Raw genomic sequence first — 22,656 nt, 5'->3', positions numbered from 1 at the left:
CAGACCCCTCTGCAGAGCCTCCTGCCCCCCAGCATATCAGTACTCCTGCCTGACTTGGTGTCCTCTGCAGACTTGAGGGTGCACTCAGTAAGGAGTCTGGATCATCAAATACTACAACAGAAAATTTCACTTTGGCTCTTTATTTTCTTGATCACTGTCTTCCAGATAGTCTTTTTTTTTTTTCCACCCCTTTTCCCTAGACAAGGAGTTGTTCATGCTCAAATGAGCACTTTGCTCATTTTGCTTGCTTAACTTGTGCAATGATACATTAATATTATAATCTGGAATTTATAAACCCATTCAGAAAACTTTTCCTTGTCCCAAGATAATAGAGGAATTTCATATTTTGTAGGATGTTCTAGTGAAATGGTTTTACCAGGATTTTTTGAGATAGGAAGGCATGAGACAGTTTTATGTTAATATGAGTCCACCTGTAGGCTCAGGCTGAGACCAGGACTTGTTCACTACCAATGCTAGTCTTTTCCGGTTACTTTGATTGCATGCATTCATCAAAACATATATGAATTGCATCCTCATATGGGGTGGCTTTAAGTGATAGGGATCTTATAAAACCTAATTCATGTTCCTTTTCTAAGCCTTTTGTCTTTTGTTTATGAATAATGTCCTAGAATTACATTATCTGAGTTGTTCACTACACACAGAATAAAGTAATTATTCTGTATTGCCTTAACTAACAAGCTACATTTATCTAGCAGCCAGTCACAAAATATAGCCTTTCTCTAAACCAAAGTAATTAGCACAAAAAAATACAGTTTGCTTATAAAAATATATATTGATCAACTTTTCCATTAATTACAATTGCTGGTTTGGTTATTTAGAAAAGCAAATAATATAGCAAAGCCTAGTTAAACTACCTTTGAATTTCCATGTAGCTTTTCACTTCAACATTGTTCACATCTGAAAATGCATTGTAAATAATTGATCAGCTGCATATGTTAAGTCCTTGTAATAGATTCTGTATGTATCAAATATGGATCAAATTTTAATTTATAATGGAAAGTACAACTGGGAGTAATGAGGCTTGCAGAGTAATTAGCTCTTAAAACTGGAGATCAATTGTACATTCTGTCTCAGCTGTCCTCAGTACAACAGAAAAATTTTGTCTACACAAAAAGCTGTGCTTTTTTAATCGTTAAGAAGTATGGAATGGGTTTATGCAGAAGAAGAATTATGTCAAAGACCTATTCTTTTTACCAAAATACATGTGTGTGGTTTTTAAATGAATTACAGACAACAGTGAAAATAATACATTCTGGTAGGATAATTCTGAAACCATGGTATAGAGGAGTTTTAAATTCAGTGAAGTTTACTTCCATTCCTATTTAAGGTGTCCAGTGCAACTTGTAACTCATGACCTCCTCTACACTTCTCGGTCATTGGTTAAATGGGTATCACTGGCATGTGAAGTCAGATGGAATTTAGTGATTAATATATACATAATACCTACCTTGAAATACTACTTTTTTTTTTTTAGTACAATTTTCAAATTTAATTTAGCTGATTTGGGGGATCCCCCTTGATCAATGACTGTTCTTCACTTCTGAAATAAAGCTTGTTAAGTATAGATTTTTATTATGATTTACTATCCAGTTGCTTCCTGTAACTTTAAAACCTACCCAAAGAGAGCTTTTGTACTTGCTAGCTGTCAGACATTTCACAGGAGATGTTAATGGCTTAAATACTGAGCTGGGTATTATTTTGGAAGAGTCAGGGCAATAAATATGTTTATCCTGGCAGATGTGAAACTGGTACATGCATGAAACGTTCCATCCTCTTTGTGAGCGGTAAGAAGTGGCTGAGATGTTGTGTAATTTGATATGGCTTTGAACTTTCCTGTTAGGAACAGGCTTGTCAGCACAGCAGTCCCTCCTGATTTTTTTTTAAGTGGAAATGTTTTAAGGCACTATTTTGAAGAATATTTTTTTTTTATGAGAAAACAATTGCCAGCTAAATTTTTTACGTGCTGTTGATTAGGAATCTGTATTCCTATGACATGTAATTGTAGATTACTTACAGGTTGTATGTGTTTGTCAAAATATGCCCAGCTTCACCTTGTATTAATTACAGCAGTTATTGTGTTTATTGCAGAATGTTAGAGTAAAAGTTATGCATACTTATAAATAGTGGAGTTTTTACACAGCAGGTTTAAAGCAGAGAACTTCCGACACAAAATGTTGCCATGTATAGACGCAGATATAACTGTAGACAAGTAAGTGCAGTGACACCGCAGGTAGATGAGCTTTATTGCCTGTCATTTGGGTTAGGGTATTGCATCCACAATGCTATAGGAAAGACTGAGGGGTTTAGCTTGTGATGTATGATCTCTTCAGCATATCTTTCATGCAGTGAGAGAAACTGAAAAGGAAGACAAGGATGAGGCAGAGTGGGTATCAGAAAAGAGAAAATGATTTTTTTCATGTCCCTCAGTGCTTGCTGCATGTGTATTTCCATACAGGTTAAATGTATGTGAAGCATTTTCCCCCCCCTCTACTGATGCTGCCTAAGTGATACAGACTGCACTGATAATAAATAGGTTTCTTCCAACTATCTGTAAAGTCATGATTTTGATGTTATCTCTTCTGCTATAGGAAACCATGTTGTTTGAGTCTATGGATTGAAAAAATGACAAGCCCTAAAAATGTTGATTTACGTATATAGGTATATATGGAGAGAGGTACCTTTGTTCCTAGCTTTCTAAGACCCTCCATTTTCCAAAGATTCAAGATCCAGCAGTCTCCTGTAAATTTATTGCTCTGTGCTGGCACTTAATTATCAGTAGTTGGCTACTATCTTCTGGTTTTGAGGATTAGCAGTGCAGTGCACCAAAGTACTGCTATGCTACCCTTAATTAGCAATGTTTGCAATGAAGGATCATAGAGCCTTTCAAGTTGGAAGGAACCTGAGAATGTGTCGAGTCCAAACTCCCACTCAAAATGGGGTCAGCTATGAAGTGAGACCAGGCTGCTCTGGGCTTGCTCCAACTGGGTCTTGAAAAACTGCAAGGGCAGAGACTGGACAACCTGTTTGTTTCACTGATTGACCCGTCTTCATGAGGAAGAAGTTTTTCCTTATGTCCAGTCCGAAGTACTTGTTTCAGTTGTGAGTCCATTTCTTAATTTTGTTTGGCCCATTTTAAAATTTATTAAATTCATGTCATCTTTCTCTAACAGGCTGGAAATCCACTGCAGTTCCATCTTAATTTCTCTTTTGTAATTTCATAAGCAAGTTCCTTGCATGTATCTCACTGAGGTGATGTGCAGCTTCTATCTCAGCAGCATATGGACTGTGTGGAGAATTTAAAAGTCTGGCAAAATAACTCTTTCAGTTCAACCCTGCAGTGGGAAAGAAACAGTCATTGCTGTTTTAGAGAAGTGGGTGTTTATACCAGTAGGTTTAGCAGGTGTTTACACTAATATGTTTATTGGTTTTATCATAAACATTGTGAAATAGAACTTGGTTAGCAATACATGTTATGTCCAAAGGAAAAAATATCCTAGATATTTTTGGAGTGGTCAGAATCTTGATGAATGAATCCTGAACTGATCATACTATGAACTAATTCCTACCAAATTACCCTAAACTATCAAGGACAGTTTTCAGAGACTGCAATGAAAATGAACTAAAGTTTGTTTTCTAGCTTTTTCAAATGTAGGTAGGTAAAAATCCAATTTACAACTTGTACTTCGTTGCTGACTGAATCTATAAACCTTACTTCATTAAAAAAAATAAATACTATCACATTTCAGCAAGTTTGAAAGGTATTGCACATAACTTCTAATGTTGCTAATGATGTTTCTTAGGTTTAGTTTTTGGTCAAGAAGCTAATGGCACTGCATTTTTTGCATTTATAATTAGTTACTAGGGGTACTTCATGTAAGCAAGTCAAGAAAGAATTTGCTAACAAATCACATCTCAGTTTCAGAAAACTGTATTGATGTTTGATTTCTACAGCTGTAGACAAGTAATCTATCAGTATTGATGACTTTTGGAGGGGAGTTTGTCTCCATGGGCACAAATCCCCACAGTGCTTTAGAAGTGTTACTACCCCCTGCTAGCATGTTTTACTAAGTGCTTTTTAAATGAAGCTATTCGGCTTCTGCATCGGAGAGCTAGTCTGGGGCTTGCATTAAGTGCAGGAAGCTTATCTGTGTGCAGAATTTGTCACATGCATGAACTGTGAGCTGAGTGAAATTTCTTTTCATGCTGCTCTTTAAACAGGCTTGTGTTGAGATGTGTTCTTTTAACTCATGTTTCCCTAGTGAGTTTGTGATTTAGTCATTGAGTAAGATTGCTCTTGTAGCTTGAAACAAGGGTTACAGAAAATTGGATAAATAGGTTTTTATTCATGGTGTGGCATTACTAAAAGTAGAGACACTTTTTGAGGCAAGAAATTATTCTGCCCTTTAGATGTGATTAAAAGCTCCTGACTTTATATCACTTGGAGCTGTTACTTAAAATAAGAATGATCTGCATGGATAGCCTGTGTTGCTTGATCTGCAAAATTCAGAAATACATTATCTACTTCCCTCCCGTTCTGTTCCTCTTTCTTTCTTACCCTCCTGTCTTCCTGTTCTAGCACCCTTATTTGGGGGGAATTCTGAGCCCCTGGATTGTTTTAAAACACATTGGATACAGTTTCACCACCTCACCCTCCACTTGTTTATCAGTGAATGTGCTGTATGTCTGGGTAAAGGTGTTGTAAATCATTCCTAAAAGAAAAAATAATAAGCCACTTTTTCTTTTTTGTTTGCAGTATAAAGTTTTTTAGTGTTTTTCTATTATTTTTTCAGAAACTGTGATATGTGTTATTGATAGAAAATAATATCCAAATGGTGATACTGATATTTTTCCAAAGAGTTAAAACAGACAAGAATTTTAATCAATAAGAAATCAGTTGAGAGGAAATGAGTAAGAACTTCATCTCGCTGTTTGAGACTAGAATGCTTCTGGAGTTCTATACAAATTTTATTCTGTGATGGAACCTTTGAAGCTACATTTAGCTCTGTTCCCAGGTTATTTTCATAAATACAACAAATCTTTGAAGCATCTGCTCAGTTATTCACTCTGTTGTGCTGTACTCTTTAATTACATAGCACTTTACAAGTAAGTTGCTACTTAAATCACTCAGTGGCATGTGTCAAATCAGAAAAAAAAAAATCTTCTATATCTTTTTTCCTAGGTAGACAGTGCTTTCCTTAAAGTTATTTCAAATTTGTGCATCTCGTCCTCCCAATATTTCCTATAAGCACCTCTGTCTTAAAAAGTCAATGTACACGTGAGATTAAAATCTAGCTTACTATTTATGTCAGCTTCATTATATTTACACAAGGATGAAAGTATGCATAGCTCTCACTCTCATAGGCTTGATAGGCCTTTCATTAGAGTCTTTTCCTTGTCTGTATCCTTTTATATGTTCTTAGAAAGTATGTTTCAAAATGATGCACATAGAACAATTCTGTTGCTGTTTGTGTCTTACTTTCAGAAAAAAATAATAAGTATAGTATTTTTCTTGCATTAAAAACTTGTCACTACTCAAACATAGCTTATTTCCAGCTGCTTTGTATCTAAAGTGGATAGTTTGTCCTTAAGTGTTTGGGACAAGCAAAAGAGTCTTCAGGATTTAACTGAAACAGATTATTTTTGTCAGGAAGCTGTGTTTTTCATATATGAGAATACTGTTGACTCACAAAAATACCACGCAAGTTTAAGAGTATCCCTTAGGCATGATTGGAAAATCAAAAATTCTACCTTGGAAGGGACTGCAGCTGTTAAGGCGTATTGAGTTTCACTGTTTGGAGGAAGGTTTATTTGCAAATAGCATTTTATTTATATTTGTTAAGATAATATCATTTATTTTAGAATGCAGGGACATTCTGCTTCCTGTGATTACAAAAGAGCTGAGAGAATTACTGGAACAGAAGGGTGATCAGCAGCTCCAGCTCCAAGAGAAGAAGTACTGTGTTGAATTACTCAATAGCATCCTGGAGGTTCTGAGCTGTCAAGACCCTGTAAGTATTGATGATGATGTAGATGGTCCAAGTGTGTAGTAAGCCTGAGCTGATTAGGTAGTAAATTATTGATGCTGATGAATCTCATATAAATTTTTAATACAAGTCAGTGGCAAATTGAACTTTTCTCCCATTTTTCATAAATTTATGTTAAAGGGCAGTTGAGGTATGAAAGGTGAAGTACTGAAATCTATGCTATCTTTTTTTATTTCATAACTTTAAATAGTCAGCTGCTGTAAATCACCATAGTATTAATAAAAGCAGTAAGATTTCTTTGTTTTCTCCTAGCAAAGGTTTGGGCATTTTTATTTTTGACTGGTAAAGTTCAATGGAATACACACTGAAATTAATTAGAATATTATGACTGCAAGCTTGGTTTCAATGGTATTGATGATACCAAGCTGAGTGGTGCAGTTGACATGCCTGACAGTATGCTATTCGGAGGGACCTGGACAAGCTCAGGAAGTGTACCCATGTAAACTTCTTGAAGTTCAACAGGGCCAAGTGCAAAGTCATGCACCTGGGTTCAGGCTGGGGTATGAAGAGATTGAGAGCAGCCTTGTGGAGAAGGACTTGGGGCTACTGGTGGGTGAAAAGCTGGATGTGACCTGGCAATGTGTGCTCGCACCCAGGAAGCCAGCAGTGTCCTGGGCCGCTTCAAAACAGGTGTGGCCAGAAGGTCAAGGGAGGCAATTCTGCTTCTTCGGTCTTGTGAGGTCCTCTGTGGAATACTGTGTCCAGCTCTGGGGTCCTCAGCACAGGAAGAACATGGACCTGTTGGAGTAGGCAACATTAGGCAAATACTCAGCTGTATTTAAAATCAAATGCATTCTATCAATGAGGAGAGCATTGTCTTTAATAATAGGGGTTTTTTGGGTTTTTTTTTCACTGATCAGTGTGATGTGTATGTTTAAACAGCTGGAGAATGGAGGTTTAATGGGTGATTGTACTCTTCACAGGTTTGGACGTCAGTCTTTTAACAATCCAATGAAAATTATGTAATTTGTATAAATGGTGATGTTTAAAAGCATGTAATGCATTCTGTGCTTTTACTGCTATTGGAGGAGGTAACAAGACAAACCTTTTTGTACTACGATAAACAATGGCTTTTTAGGCAACATGTAACACATTGTCATGAAAATTGCTGAGAATTTAAAACACATACATTAAAAAAACAACAAAACAACCACACATTCACATTTGTTTAAAACAAAAGTGGCATTTTTTACAAATAGTTTCTCTTAAGGAAGGTGTAACCTGTAAACTGGAGATTCTCTGTGAGAAGTTTTTGGCCATTATCTACAGATTGTCTTTGCAATAAATACTGATGAATTTCTAATATGAGGAGAAAAGTCCCTTGGACTATGTTTAAATCCAGTAGTGGTTATCAGCACGACGATCCCTCTGGAGGCATCATATTCATAAGAAACATTGTAGAATAGTTGGGACATCAACAAAAGAAGAAGGTGCTTCTGTTGAGGAAAAAATACATACCCTGGCACACCTTCTGGCAATGCAATTGCTGAACAGGGACAAGGTATATGGCATTAAATATAAGACTTTCTTTTTTTAGGTACAACACCAAATGCATGACTTACTAGTAGTTTTTTCTTCCCTTGACAGAGAATCTGTAGAGGAATTAGAGAGGAATGAAGCTGGGTTAATTAACATTGATAATATATAGCTGTGGGCTGGTTTCAGGGGCAGTGGGTTGGTTGACATGGATAAGGTGCAGCTGTGGCTGGTTCCTGTGAAGGAGTTAAATAGCTCTAAGGCAGGGGTCCTCAAACCTTTTAACCAGGGGGCTGGTGTGTGGATGAAGTGGCAGGAATTCTTCTGCGGCTACTTGGTTTCCCCCCCCAACCCCCAGTGGGGGGGCGGGGGGGGTTCTGTAAATAGCGGGGGCCAGCTTGAGGACCCCTGCTCTAAGGGGTATGGAAGAGAGACAAGGAGAGGCCCTGGGAGAAGCAGAGAGAAGAAGGGGGCCCAGATGAGGAGAGGCTGACTGGAAGAGGAGCCTGGAGAAGGGACACAGCAGAGGCAAGAATCAGGGTGGACTGGCTTGAAGAGGATGAAGAAACAGCACGGACAGTAGATGAACTTTTGAAACCTTGTGGGGATTGGTGGCTGTGCTGGGGCAAGGTGCAGGAGCTACTTATTGAAATTAACTTGGTATGGGATGGTAAAGGCCTAGTTGCAGTCGGCTAGTTTTGATAAGTGCTGCAACAAGAATCTGTGGGTCACAGTCTCATTTTTTTAGCTATGCTAAAGACTGGTCCTGCTTCAGCACTAAAAATCTGTTTTTGAGGTGACTTACCTGAAGGAGGAAAAAAGACCAAAGGAATGTAACACCTTCCATACAGAAGTATCTAAGGCATCAAACAGTAATTTGTCTTTCAGACAGTGCAGATGTCTCTTGGGTGCAACATAGATGTTGACTTTCCAGCTGAAGTGAAAAATCTTGTTTCAAAGTTCTGACTTGCAATAGGAAACATTTTGTATTTCCATACTCATACAGGCAAATGGAAAAGGTTCACTGTATGTCCAGAATTTTATCGTAGTAGTGTTTGGGTGGTCTCCTTCAGAGTATCTTTTCAGTCTGATATAGAGAATTGTTTTGGTAATTAACCAAATTATTTTTTATGGGACTGCCCTTGAACCTTAAGATTAATGTAATTTTCTGTTGAACGTTTCATCGCCTTATCTTTTAGCATCTAAGGAAATGAATGATTTGACCCACTGGAGGAGAAAAATTCAGGCATTAGTGGCAGACTCACATTACAACATTAATTGTAAGCTTAACTCTGTCTTGAAAACACCAACATGTTGTCTATATTTCTTCTGGTTTTTTCCATCTCAATAAAGAAATTTGGGTTTGTGTTAATATTTAAAACTTTTTATGAACTTAAATTTGTTATTTTTGTATTGGATTTGTTCTGTCAAAACCACCAGAAGTAGTATATACACAAAGAACAAAAAATAAGCAGCAGTAGTTGTTCTGTGTTTTGTGTGGTCAAAATTTATATTGTGAAGGTGATCTTTGAAATTATTACAGATTTTTTGAAGAAAGTATTTTCTTTGTTAAAGAAGGTACTGTGACATTACCAGCTCTGCTCTACTGTTTTGCTCTACATTGTTTAGCGACTGGGAACATGAGAGTCATCACATCCTTGTGTTCAAACACTATTTGTCAGCTGCTGTCTAGCTGCTGGGTGCTGCAGGTAGGAAGTACATCTTTAAGAATACAGGTTTATGTTAAGGACATTTTTTTTTATGGATAGGCATTCATTGCTAGGCATCTGGGTGAGATGCTTATATTTGATTTCAAATTGCCTCTACAGCAAATAAGTTTTGGACATAGATGACATTGTTTTGATTGAATCATGCCTAAAATTAGCTTCATAGCTTGAGTCTGTGTGCTTTCAGTACCTGTAAAATATAGTAAACCTCAGACATGTAAGTTGTTGAAAAAGGCCATGGTGAAATACCTGATTTTTGTTTCTGTTTTACCTGAAAACACTTCCTTTGTTCCCCTTTACAACCTCACTGCATGAAATCTGATAGCCCTCCATAAGATGACTTTAATAACATATATCCTATAGTTTAATATTTACTGTACTAGAACAAGTTTTTATTTATAGTTTTTACATGAATAATAGTAAACTTTCTCTTTGTATCTAAAATATCACCTTGGCTGAGAATACAAGTGGAAGTGAGATGTATAATCTTTTCCTATTCTGTGTGCAAAGTCAGTAATTGGCAGCAGCTGCATTTTAAACTGATTATATTAACGAACAAGTCTGGAAGTGTTTTAGAATTGTACAGAAATTTGTAAAGCATTTGCCTAATTTATGACAGATTTTAAGACTTTAGTAAAAGAGAATTTCAAAGGAATTTAGTCAGGGAACCTGCATGTTCTTTTAGGGCCAGTTACCTTAAAGTCTTCTGCAGACAATTTTCAGTCAAAACAATGCATGATTATGAACTAAGTTTTGTTGTGTTTTTTTTTTTAAATATCTTTATCCTTTTATGTGTGCTCTTTTTTGTGTGTGTATGTCAGAGAGGGAACAAAAAGTTACAGAACTGGATACATAAGAAAGCAAGCATGCTGGATCTGGTTAGTATACAGTTCATCTTATTCACGGAGCCCATATGGTGTTGTGGTTTAGATTTGTGACCAAATCAGTGTTGATAACACACGAATAGAAATTTTAGTTATCGCTGAATAGTGCTGGCACAGTGTCCAGGCCTTCTCTGTTTCTTACCCTGCCCCATGCCAGAGTTGGGCAAAAGTTTGGGAAGGGACACAGCTGGGACAGTTGAAATGTTTTGACCAAAGAGGTGACTCTGCCAAGTACAGGCTGTGTAATATAATTTTGAAGGGGCCATTCACTTTAGTCCGTGTTTGTCACTGTCCAAATAAATGAGCACTCTGTCATGTTCTGAAGTGCGTGGTTGACTCAGAGATAATGGAATTACTCTAATTTTTGTCCCCACCCCCTAAAAGTTTAAGTAGAATGTGAAAGCTAAATCAAACACTATTACCCTGCACAGATATTTTTAAAGAGAGTGATTTTTTGTTTGGTTCGGATTTTTTGTTAAGTAATTTGTGGTCCAGTGCGTGCCATCCATCCATCAATGAATCTGAAAGTATTTGAGTTTGGAGAGAGAATTCCTATTGCTGACCTGCATACCATGTATGAATTCTGTTTCATGCCTTGGTCACCTAGCAAGTCCTTCTGAAGAGTGAAGACAAGCATACATTTTAGATGACCATATTTTATTGAATGGAATAATCAAGTTCATGTTTTCCAAGAGAACATTTTTATATGGTACAATTTGTTAATTTAGCTTCTGAAAAGTCTTATGTTTAACCAAATGGACTGCAGCCAAATGGTGGGGTTTCCAGATTTCACTAAAAACATATGTTGTCCTTGTGAAGTGAAACATGATTTAAGAAAATACAGGTTACAGTTGGTTGCTAGACTGCCTTCTGAAACTAGAAGCTGTTAGTTAAAAGCTGAACCCCTGTGTATAGGCAAGGTGTGAAAACACTATTTTTCTTGTTAGTAATGTCAGTATTGAATGCTTAATTGTTTCTTAGATTATCAAGGAGAAAGGTAGTTTCAGTTTCATAAAGAAACTGCTTAAATTCATTTGCTAACATTTCTCGGAAAAATCAAATGATTAGCAGAAAATAACTTTTGCATGCTTGAGCACATGTTATGCTTTTTCCAGGAAAGGCGTGTTGTGCACTACTTTTGAATTCAGAATAGAGCTCATATTTAATAATGGAGTCACGGCTAACTGTTAAAACAACTATGTAATGTTCTGAACTGTTACTAATAATGGCACAGCATGTACTGAAATGTGTCAGGAAGCAAAGTTAGATAGAGCCCTCATCTTTGGACTGGGGGGGCAATACACAAACTAATGAACAAGTGACTTCCCTGTGCCCAGGGACAGTGTGTAAAGTGCTACTATGTAGTTTACAGTTGTTGGCTGTTGATTATTTTTTTTTCAATATAGTGGTAATCAATATTATAAGAACAGCTATGATAAATGAATATATTTTGAATCGTAATATGTCAGGGGACCTTATGCTAGTGTGGCCCAAACGTTGATGAAGAACTTCACGTCTTCATTTCTGGCACTGTCAAGGAGCTTCTAGTTTATCTCAGTCTGGAAATAATCTAGTTTGTATGCAACAAAACCACTCAGAAGCAGTACATGGTAAATGGAAGCGATCAAGGGATTTGCCTCAAAATTTGTTCTGAACCATATTGCTGATATAGGTGTAGCCGTATAACTTTAAAGAGGCTTGTTTTATGGTTGAGATAAAGGTATGCATAATTGCTGTAGTTATGGGGAAGTTAAATATTGAAGCTTCTCAATTTCATGTTTGTATTTTCAAATTGATGAAAATAAGAAATGAAAAATTCAGGGACAGGGTTGGACTTTAAGTTGCTTCACTTTTCCTTTACTGCTTTGTTAACTGGTAACTTGATAAAATTACATATTTTGTCAGGTGGCTTGCCACAGGTCCTCTGCATTCTTTCAACAGCTGTTTGCTTGTTTGAAATAGAATGCTAAATTTTGATGGATATCTCAATGCACAGGCTAACAAATGTTCTACACTTTAAAGCAATCTTTGAAATTCTTTAAAAAATTAAATACTCAAGAATAAGAGCTGGCAAACTGCTTTTGGACAGATGTGCACAATCATAAAAATATATTACTCTATTCAAAGTTCAAGAAAGATATATGAAAAAGATTTGAAAACAAAACAGAAAATTTGTGTAGACCTCTGTAAATAAAACAACATTAATTAACAGCATACACTGAAGATGTATCAAAAATGTGCCCAGAGTGTATTTTATCTGAAGGTAATTATTTCTTGAAAGTTACTTTGACATTACTGTAATGCAAATGAGTATGGAAAGCTGCTTCTGCAACAAAGAGGCCAAAAGATTCTGCTTGTTGCTCTTCAAATGAAAAGTGTCTTTCTGATTAGAATTCTGCATAAACCTGAAGAATTTGCTTTGCTGTGTGACAAAGTGTGGTTATGTTTTACTAGAAGAAAGTGCAGTTTTATCTCAGATTTTTCAGGTGATTTGAAAAAAATAGGGGAAAATCCCCAACAGACAGAAGAATATTTGGTTAGTTATTAAAGTTGGTGTGGGGAGAGATGCACTGTAGGTTTTTATTTTTAATTTCACTGTTGCTTCCAGTGCATTTAAAATACAAAGAGCCAATGCACTGTATGGTTTTCATGTTATTTGATTGGCATAAACCTTAAAGCTCACAGTATGCATATTGGGAAGCAAAGGAGATGGAGGAGAAAGCAGCTTTGTGAGAACAAATGTGTCTTTTATGCTGCAGCTGTCAGGTGTAGTCTTTTTATAAATATGGGAGTGTACCAGAGAAATGTAAATTAAAAAAAAAAAAACCACCACCAGCAAGCAAAATATTCTGTGAATACGTTGTTCATTCATATAATATAGTAACTTTTGAAATACTGTGACAGGCAAGAAGATCATTTAAGCTTACATGTGTCATAGTCAAAGGACGCAATAAGGCTAAATGGCTAGACACGAGGAAGGTCTCTCTTGTGGGGGATTCTGGCCTGATCCAGGTTAATCAAAACAGCGGAAAGGAAGGAGACAATGTTGTATGCCTCGGGGTGGGGCAGGAAAAGAAAGTCAGAAGTTTCTCTTGGGGTGGTATTGGAGCTCAACACCTAAAATACTGTTAAGAGATCACCATGGCTTTTATAATTGTGTTCTTTCCATACCACATGTGACATTAAAGAGACTCCTTGTTTGGTGTAAACTAATTTCTTTTTTTCTATTAGAAATTTGTTTAGACTTTTTCTTTGATTGTTGCGTGCTAGTTTCCAAAGTTGTCTAGGAATCAGAATAAGGTCAATGACATTGGTGAATAGAAGGTTATACCCCTCTGCTCAGCATTTTAAAATAAATAATCAAGCATCCTTTTGCAGGCAACATGACCAGTACCTTAGCAATGGGACCAAAGAACAGACAGTCTTTAATTTGTACCCTCACAGAGCTGCAAAGTGGAATCAAGACAACTTTGTCTTCTAAAAATCATATACCTTGTGACTGCAATTAAGAATATTACTGAGGTCCAGACTGCCCTGAGGGCCATTGACAGATGTGGAGAACTATGATACAGTTTGCCTTAGCTGTCTGTCACCAGGGTATTGCTGTTAAGCTACAGGCGACACAGTTACTGGGAAAACACAAGTCCGTTGAGCGAGGGATGGGAAGTAAATATCTGAAAGAAAAAAAAAAAAAAAAAAGGTGTGTGATAGGTAGGGTGAAAGTTTGACTGTGCCACTTGAAATGAGTATTCTACTAAAATTGCAGGAACTAAGGAGCAGTGTGAGCAAGAAGAATTAGAGTTGTTCTTTAATAAGGTGGTTATGTTATACAACTTGAACTGTCAACATGGAATTACTTGGTTTCTTCTTTCTTTTACAAGAGTATGGGTTTATTACTAAAACATTTTATTTTTTTCATTTTCAGGCATCAACTTATCACCATATTCAAGAAATAATGGTACTGTTATTACGCACAGTGAACAGAACTGTTATTACAATGGGGCGAGATGATCCCTTAATTGTGAGTACTATTTTAATGTCTTTTTAATGCTTTGAAAGTAATTTTACAGTTATACTGGAAAAAATGCAGATATGGTATTGGTGGAGTCCTTGCTTGTGGACTTTTTTTAGATCTAAAATAAGAGATCTAAAGCTTTATTCTTTTTGCTTTCAGCTGTGCCACTGTAGTGTCTTCTGAAGTGTAATTGAATACTGTGAGATTTGTGCATACCTTAAAAATACAAACACTAAATATAAAGTTAATTGCTGTTTGCAAAACAAAGAAAGTTTTACAAACCTGCTTAAAGGCCATAGTTTAACACATTGAAAATAGTGTTTCTACTAATCTGAAGTAGAAGTGTCTGAGTAAAACTAAACAAACAACCAAAACATTTTCTCCATGCTTTACTTTTTGCTGGGTTATAGTTGCTATGGAACAGCTGCCATTCCTGGTTCTGTTTCTGGAGGGGCAAGATAATGCCCTGTGTGCACAGGGAAAATGTCTGGGGATGTCCTGGCGTGGTGCACTCACCTAAGATTTTTGTTGAGATGTCATGAGATGTCATGATTGAGAGTTATGTTTAAGTACCAATGCCTCAATTTATTTGGATTTAAGTACATTTCATGAAGTACCTCTTGATTTAGACTACTTGTGAGAATGTCAGCCAGTTGTGTTCAGTGGGAATTATGGAAGTCACCCTGCAGACTGTGCACTTAAAGAAGATGCATATTTGTTGTTAGTCTTTAGAGATTTACATTATTCTGCAAAATCACGAGCAGCAGGTACTTGATTGTTTCTGCTACAAAAGGTACATCGTGAGTCTTTTAAAATGTACCATGTTTCCTTGTTCATTTCTGTTGGTAAACCAAAATATGTTTTAGATCATTGCCAGTTAGAGAATGCGTGTCTCCTAATGATCGATCTCCTAATTGAGTTTTTCAGTGGAGATAGTTGCCAATAGTTGCTTCAGACTGGTGGTAGATCAGCAAGTTTCAGAAATCATATGATTTTTATCAGAACTCCAGTGTGTTATTCTTCTGTGTGTAACCCTCTGGCATGGCCGCAACTGGAGAAGGTTTTGAATGAAGACCCATTTACCTTTCAGTTCTCTAGAATGGTTGGAAATGTTTTTTTACTTGCAAAGAAAACATCATATGAATGTCATGGATGATGTAATTAATATATTAAGGAGTATTTTTGGACACTATAAAAAGTAAAGGAAGAAGCAAAGTGCAACACTAGTAATTCTGCAAAAAAAAAATCGTTATCATTAGAAAACATTAGGAAATAAGGTGGTTACAATTAAATAAAATGGTCTGGAAAGTGTGGGTGTTTTTTTCTTCTTGGTGGTTTTTTTTTTTCCTTTCTCTCATCTACTGTAATTTGTTCAACTTTTTACCCAAAAAGATTAAATCCAGTGTAATTTCAAAATGCAGATGTCTGAATGCTAATAATGCTCATAAGCACCTATGCATATATGTATATTGGGCATTTTAGAAGTTTTTCAAAGCAGATTTCCAATAAATTACAGATTTTTCTAGAGCTGAGGTAAGATTTTTCAAGAGACTGGTCTTTTAAATGTGACATGTTCATAATGAACAAAATGGTCCTTTGCATTCAGAAAGAGCTGGCAAAATGTGCTCATTTTGTGCTCTGGGTACTACCTCCAGTTCACTCAGTTAATTTGCAGGTTTGTTTTGAAACTTCTTGAGAGAGGCAAACTTACTGAAAAGCTGAATGCTAAATTTTTTAAAAATAAAGGAGATAGGATTTACAGCCTTCTGCAGTATGCTTAGGTGAGCGGAAGTTGCTAAAAGTATGGTGAACTCTGCAAGTACAGCTGGGACATATGGAATAGATGCAGACAGACTGTGTAGCTGATATTATATGGATATGAGCGACACTTCAAATTGGTCTACATCTGTTATTTACTTCCAGAGGAACAGAAGGTTACGCTTTAGACTCTTAAATTTGTTACCATGTTTCTGAAAATTGCAAATATTTTTATTATTTTCTGCTGTGTAATCTTCTAGAATTTGAAAATTGTGTGAAAACCAATGCTAATACTGTGTTATACTAATTAAAAAAATGGTTACAATTTACAAGACCTGTAATTCCTTGCAAGTTTAATGCCTTGCACCTGATAGAGTGCTAGATTTTATTTACCTAAGTTTTTTTTGCTTTCTGGCATGGATAAGCAGGTTAATTTTCATATTCAGGTGTCTTCACAATTGTCTAGCTTGTTGGCAGATAAGGATTTGAAAGGATTTTGGGTTACAGTTGCCTGTATCTTATCTTGCTGTGGTGCCATTTGAATCTAAGGGAAGGTGCTGCCTTGTGCTCAACTGGTAACAGCATGCAGTGAGCTTTGTTCATGTAATTACAGGTATGAAGCAGGCTCAGAAGGGCATAATCCCATCAGGAGAAGGTGTTAGTGATGGAAAAGTAATCTGGTTCTCTGCAACTACTGCAGAGAAGACTTAAATACAGATCCTGCCTTCACTGTGGTGTTTTGGAGGTTGAAGGCTTTAACGGCTGCTTGGTTGTTTTCACTATTAAAAAAAAAAAAAAAAAAAGCCTTGACTGTCTGTAGTTGTAGAACTGCTTCTAAACTTGTAATAAGGAGGGAGAAGTATTATCTGAAATTGGCTATTGAAGCTTCTGTGAAGTCTGGGCTTGTAGTTAAACAGTGCTGTGATGCAGTGAAGGCCTACCACAGTAAAGCTAGAAGTAAAACATATGGAAGCATGTAGAATACAGAAGTACTTTGTTTTCAGTATTGGCTTGGTCAAGTAAACAAAAATATCATAAATCCATCATACACATTTTAAAGATTTCCATTGGTATTTCCAAACTTGATTTTGTTAACAGTATCAGTTTAGCATGAGGAAAAGACTGTAGTTATATTACACAGAAAAGGTTTTAGCCAATAATTATGTAAGATGTTGTACAAATAAAAACTTTGCTGAAAAGAAAAAAGCATGCTTTGTTAATCAAACCTACTCTAGATAGCATACTTCTGTAGAAAACAATTTCTTTGGGGAAATAATGATCAGAGAAACCATTTTGCAGAGCTGCTGTGGTTGGAGAACCTGATATATTCAAATATACACATGGTCTAGCTAAAAGTTACAGGGTTTTTTATTCAGTATTCAAACTAAGATCCTTTACCTAGAGAAGAAGCTGAATGATTCCATGAAAGACCTGTTTATTCATTACCCATTTGTTTTCCTTTTCCAAAGAATAATTGTTCACTTCCTTTATAATACAAATGTTGTTATTGATTCCTGAAACCTAAGAAAAATATCTCATTTTATTGCAAAAGATAACATCATATTTAAAGAACCTAGAAATTTAAAAAATGTACATGAGATAATACATTCCATTAGGAAGATGTTTTGCATCTAAGCTAGCATAATTGCTAAATATTGTGGCTTTTTTGAAAGAACTATAGTGCACCAAACTATAAAAAGCCCTACATGAACTGCTGTTACGTGACAGAGAGAAATCAGAATTTTATGCATACATTCTGAATTTTCAAAGAAAGTTAGGTTGACCCCATAAAACAGCAATTTCAAATACAGCAATTTTGGAATATGCCATATTCTGTGCAATGTTTTATAAATAGCATACTGCAGTTGTCATTTAAATGTCTTTGAGAGAAGCCTACAATCATTTGTATGCAAGGGCTGTCAAGCAGCTTTGGGTTTGGTGATGTTTTGTTGTTGGTTTGTGGGGGTTTTGTTGGTTTTTTAGAACATGCTTGTATATATTTCTAATGTTTATTTCCTACTCTGGGAGCTGGTTTTAGGCATTACACTGTGAGTTTCTAAATCAGAGAAATTTTTATAGCCAATACTATTTTCTTCTAGAAGTCTACCAATTTCTATTGCTTTTCCAGTCTTGACATAAATCACATAGTGTGTGTGTGATAATATTTTTATTTCCTATACAAATTAATAATTAATTACTAAAATATTTTTAAATATTTAACAATAAAACAAAAAATGATTATTATATTTTCACATAGCTTAGATTCTCCAACTATGTGTTTCAAGTTTATTAAATTGTAGGGGTTTTGTGTTGCTAGGATATACAAATTTCTGTTAAATCTAAACAAAACATACAGCAACTAAGCAGCCTTACCTTCTTGCTGTGGCTGATGCTTACCATGACTGACACTTTTCCTACTGTTGCCTTATAATGTAACGAATAGTCTTTTGCCCTAATGTTGTCTTTAATTTTTTTCAAGTCTGTTGTGTGTGACCTACCGTGGAGAAGACTGGGTGTCTTCTCTCATTAAGTAGGTGCAGTTTTATGTGTTTTTATTGTGAAACTATGACGCTTACACTTTTGTAGGAATAATTTACTTCTGGCATACTTTTACTTTATTTTCTCTTAAACTATTGCATGGGGTTTGTTCGTGGTAGTCAGAGCCTCTGCAAGAAAAATGAGGGAGTTCTGTGTTTCAGATAAGCCATTTGTTTGGACCCTAAATACATATTTTAGAACTTGTCTGGCTATTGCCACTACTGCTGACTCAAAAAAAAATTTTTGTGCTGAAACAGGGAACTCTAGGAGCAACCTTTCTGAAGGACACTGCTTTAGCAGCACTGTAATTTCATATTTTCTTTCAAGAAAATCGGATGTCTTAGTGGTGAATTTGAAAACACGGAACAGAATGTAGGCTGAAAGACAAGCAAATGTTCTTAAATTGCAGCATTGGGAGCCGAAGGCTGGCTGGCCTAGGTACCTGAAGTGTTTCCCTACTGCTGTGTGTGCATATGTTAAAAAGAGAATTTCATATCCATATATGGATAACATATACTTTAGCGATTGAGAGTCAACTGAAAAATAACCAACAGGAATATGGAGACCAAAGGCTCATTTTGACTGGGAGATTAAGGATTAAAAATTGTTTACACTTCTGAATTCCATCAAGATCAGACATGAAAATATAGATCCTGTAACTATTTAAATCAGTATATTTGAGTTTTTCGGAGGTACTGATGTTTGTTCAGGTCATAAGAAAGGCTTAAAGCCTTAAACCATCTTTGGTTGGACTTCCTTAAACTAAGTAGAGATATTTCTTCTTGCATAGTTTTACTGACCCCAGGAATTGACTGGTGTTGTGTTGTGAACCAAAATACTGTGGTTTGTTTAAACTGAGTAATCTGGATCCTTTAAAAATATATTGAAAGCACCATATTCATTATGTATGCAAAACCAAAGTCAGGCAGCTTAAAATGAGCTTTTTTGTGCTTCTTAACAAAAAGAAAGACACAAAATATTGTTTTGATATAATAACAGATTACTGAAAATCACTTCACTACAGAAAAAAACCTGTCCTGGTTTTGCTAGTTAAGCCTGTTGGTGTTGATAGTTATTATACCTTTGCCACAGAGGATATTAAAATGTTACTTTAATAAACAAGAAACATTTACACACTAACAAATCCTTCATAATATCAATTATAGACACTAATGCAAGATAGGAATGCTGTTGGCATACCAGCATAAGCAGTATTTAAGTCTAATATAATGACGTGTTCTGATGTAATAATGTCTTACCTTTTTTATACCCACAAATTATTATTGAAGAGCTTTTCTGTCTCACTAAATACATCCTTTTTGCTAGTAAAAATTTATATAAGGCTTTTCTTCTGACAAGCCTCTAAAATAATGATAATTTTATGTCTGTCATTTCCATACTGACTGAACACAGAAATGTTTTTTTAAAACTATCTGTCCTTTAAAATTTGGATAAATTAACCCATGTCACATAGCATAATCTCTTCTAAATGAAGACTAGTTTTATCAAAAAACTTAATTCTTCCAGACAAAATTCTGTGCAAAACATTTTTAATGTGTTTTCAAATGTGTGATTAACCCTAAGAATTCAAGGAACACAGGTGTACAAAAAGTGTACAGATATTTTTAACTAACATTGCACAATTAATACAATATGATTTAGAAAAATAAGATCCAGGGGTTGATCTACAGAATACTCTGGCACCATTTCAACTGATTAACCAGAGTAACTTCTAAGAAAAGGTCTGCAATACATTCCACTAAATATAAAATACATTATTTGGGCCTTACAGTGTGCCCTTTATACTCACTTTGGAAAACCTTTTCCCTTCTACCCCCCATATGAAAGCTGACCACATTTTCATGAGTGAAATAGCAGTATAATCAACCCTAAATTAGGGTGCATTGGCATACCCTGTGCTAGCTGGGAACTCACTATTTTTGAAGGAAAGAAATAGCTGCATTGCCACCAGATAAATTTTTTTCAGCATATATATCTGTTTATATAATACAGATAAGTTCATTAAATACTATTTGTTTTGGTTATCAGTTTTTTGTTGTGTATCAACTTTTATCTTAAGGCCAAAAAATCACATCTTGGGATATTTTTGTATAGTGATACAGCTCTTAAATGTACAAATTAGGCAAGTAGTTTAGCAAGACAGTAGCCAAAGTGTTTGTTGCCCTCTATTCAGCAACTGTGTGCTGACATCTGAGGTATTGTGTCCAGTTTTAGGCTTCTGGGTAGGTGAAAGACATTGGCTTACTGGAGGGAGACCATCAAGATGACTGTGGGCTGCAGCACAGAACATGTGAAGAGAGGCAAAAAAAATTGGATTTGTTCAGTCTTTAAGAAGTGAAGGCTTAGGAACAAGGTCTTATTATCTGTCTAATTCTTCTTGAAGGTGTTTTTGGGTAGGGCAAGATATAATGGACACACGTTAAAACAGAAAATTCAGATTAGATGTTAGGAAAAAAAATGGTAACAGCTTGCCCCAAGAAGTTATGGATTCTTGTCTTTGGAGATACTCCGAACTCACATTCACCTAACTGGACCTTGCTTGAGCAGGGGGTTAAGACTAAAATTACTGATCCTCTCTTGTTGTACTATGATTCATTTCAGAGAAGTCTGTTAAATGGCTGGAACTTCTAAATGGTTGCTTTTTAAATTGAACCAGTACAAGGACAGAGAAAACTTAACCTGACATTCCTTTTTTCTCGTTAAATATTAGAAGACAGCAACAGAAGCATTTCAGTGGGGATGTGAAATAACTGTAATTGTCTCCTTTGAGAAGAGATTTGTTTGAACCATGTAGATTCCCCTGGATTTGTCCTTGATTGTGTGAGTTGTTTAAAGATCACCAAAGTTCTTTCATGTTGCTTAAAATAGGAAATGAAGACTGTGTGACAACTTTAGCTTTGTCTACCATTGTTTTATAAAGCAGAGATTTAAACCTTGTTATTTTTGGAAAGTTGGAAAAAAAAAAAAAAGTCTTTTCAAAGCATATGAAAATGTCCTTGGAAAAAATGAGAAAGATTCCTTTTGAAGGAAACAATTTCTTTTTGAAAATAGTATCTTCATGTGCCTTTATGCAGTGAGATGATTTCAGTAAATTAAATTCTTTTGATTTTTCAGATACTCTAATTAAACAATCTTTAGTTTTATGATTTTGTAATACCACATTTTCAGGTGTGTGGTCTCCAACCTCTTTGTGTTCCAGTGTCTTTTGAAATGTAAAAGGATCCAGAAGGAAATCAAATCCACCAGAAGCATTTTCTTTTCACCTTTTTTGATTTTCTTCTTAACTCCTTTTTCTCGGGAGCTGGATAATCAGATGGTAGCTTCTGAGGTGAAGCTGAAGCTGGATTTTGCTCTGCATGATCCAGTGTTTCCAAAATCTGATGAAATCTTCCTTCTTGTTGTCTGAAGTCGTATTCTACACTATGGAAAAACGAAGAGATTTAAGCTAGTAAGTGAGAAATTTCTTAATGTGGAAAGGATGCTTACCTCATTAGAATAATTTGTCATTGGAGCTTGGTTAAAACACAAAGGTTGCTGCTTTGAAAAAAAGTTAACCTTTTAATCTTTTCTGAGGGAAATTTTTTTCTTAATGTAAGTTAAGAACTCCAGAAATGTGGCCAAAACAATGGGACAAAAATTAAGGAGAAAAAATGAAAATGTGCTAAGATGACCTTTCAATGCATCTTACTCAATGGTCAGATTTTATACTCAGTCATACGCTTGGCATGAAATCAAAACTCTCACGTGCTTAACTTTGTTAAATGTGAATGCTTCCCACTAGGAGACTGGCTAGGATCAAAAATATATGAAATTAAGCAAGTCTGTAAGTCTTTCAGATAAGTGGTATTAGTTAACAGGAAAGCAGAATGTAACTCATTTTCTCCATGGAAGCCCATAATTATTATTGATGTCAAATAAGAGCCAAGACATTAATTAGGTAAGAGCAGATATGTGCAGAAATAAGGTTCAAAAGAATTGATGTGGACAGTGATTAAGTAGTCTGATGCAACCAGTACAGTTAAATAAAAACAAGAAAAAAAAATTGACAAGGATGCAATGCTCTATGGTTTTTCTTCATTTCAGCCATCTTTTCTGGGCAGGAGTTTGGGAGTTGTATCGGCTATGTCTGCTGTGGAGGGTTTAGCAGGCAGAGGGGAGAGTAGAAAGGAACT

At 35.7% G+C, this 22,656-nt stretch overlaps 2 protein-coding genes across 4 annotated transcripts in view; one reads left to right on the top strand and one right to left on the bottom strand.

Moving 5' to 3' along the window:
- The window catches only part of DOCK2 (dedicator of cytokinesis 2), a 197,750-nt gene that overhangs the window by 59,912 nt on the left and 115,182 nt on the right, over positions 1-22,656 (top strand). For all 3 annotated transcript variants that reach the window (XM_005442667.4, XM_055717969.1, XM_055717970.1), the window contains exons 26-27: positions 5,881-6,029; positions 14,078-14,173. In XM_005442667.4, the coding sequence (XP_005442724.2) occupies positions 5,881-6,029; positions 14,078-14,173 (245 nt within the window). The remainder of the gene's footprint in view (positions 1-5,880; positions 6,030-14,077; positions 14,174-22,656) is intronic.
- INSYN2B (inhibitory synaptic factor family member 2B) overlaps positions 14,181-22,656 on the bottom strand; it is a 44,918-nt gene continuing 36,442 nt past the window's right edge. The window contains exon 4 of the mRNA XM_014282769.3: positions 14,181-21,904. Within this exon, the coding sequence (XP_014138244.1) occupies positions 21,718-21,904 (187 nt within the window). The 3' untranslated portion in view covers positions 14,181-21,717. The remainder of the gene's footprint in view (positions 21,905-22,656) is intronic.

The sequence above is a fragment of the Falco cherrug genome, chromosome 8, assembly GCF_023634085.1.
Source record: "Falco cherrug isolate bFalChe1 chromosome 8, bFalChe1.pri, whole genome shotgun sequence".
Taxonomy (NCBI): Eukaryota; Metazoa; Chordata; class Aves; order Falconiformes; family Falconidae; genus Falco; species Falco cherrug.
This window is presented reverse-complemented; position numbering and strand designations above follow the sequence as displayed.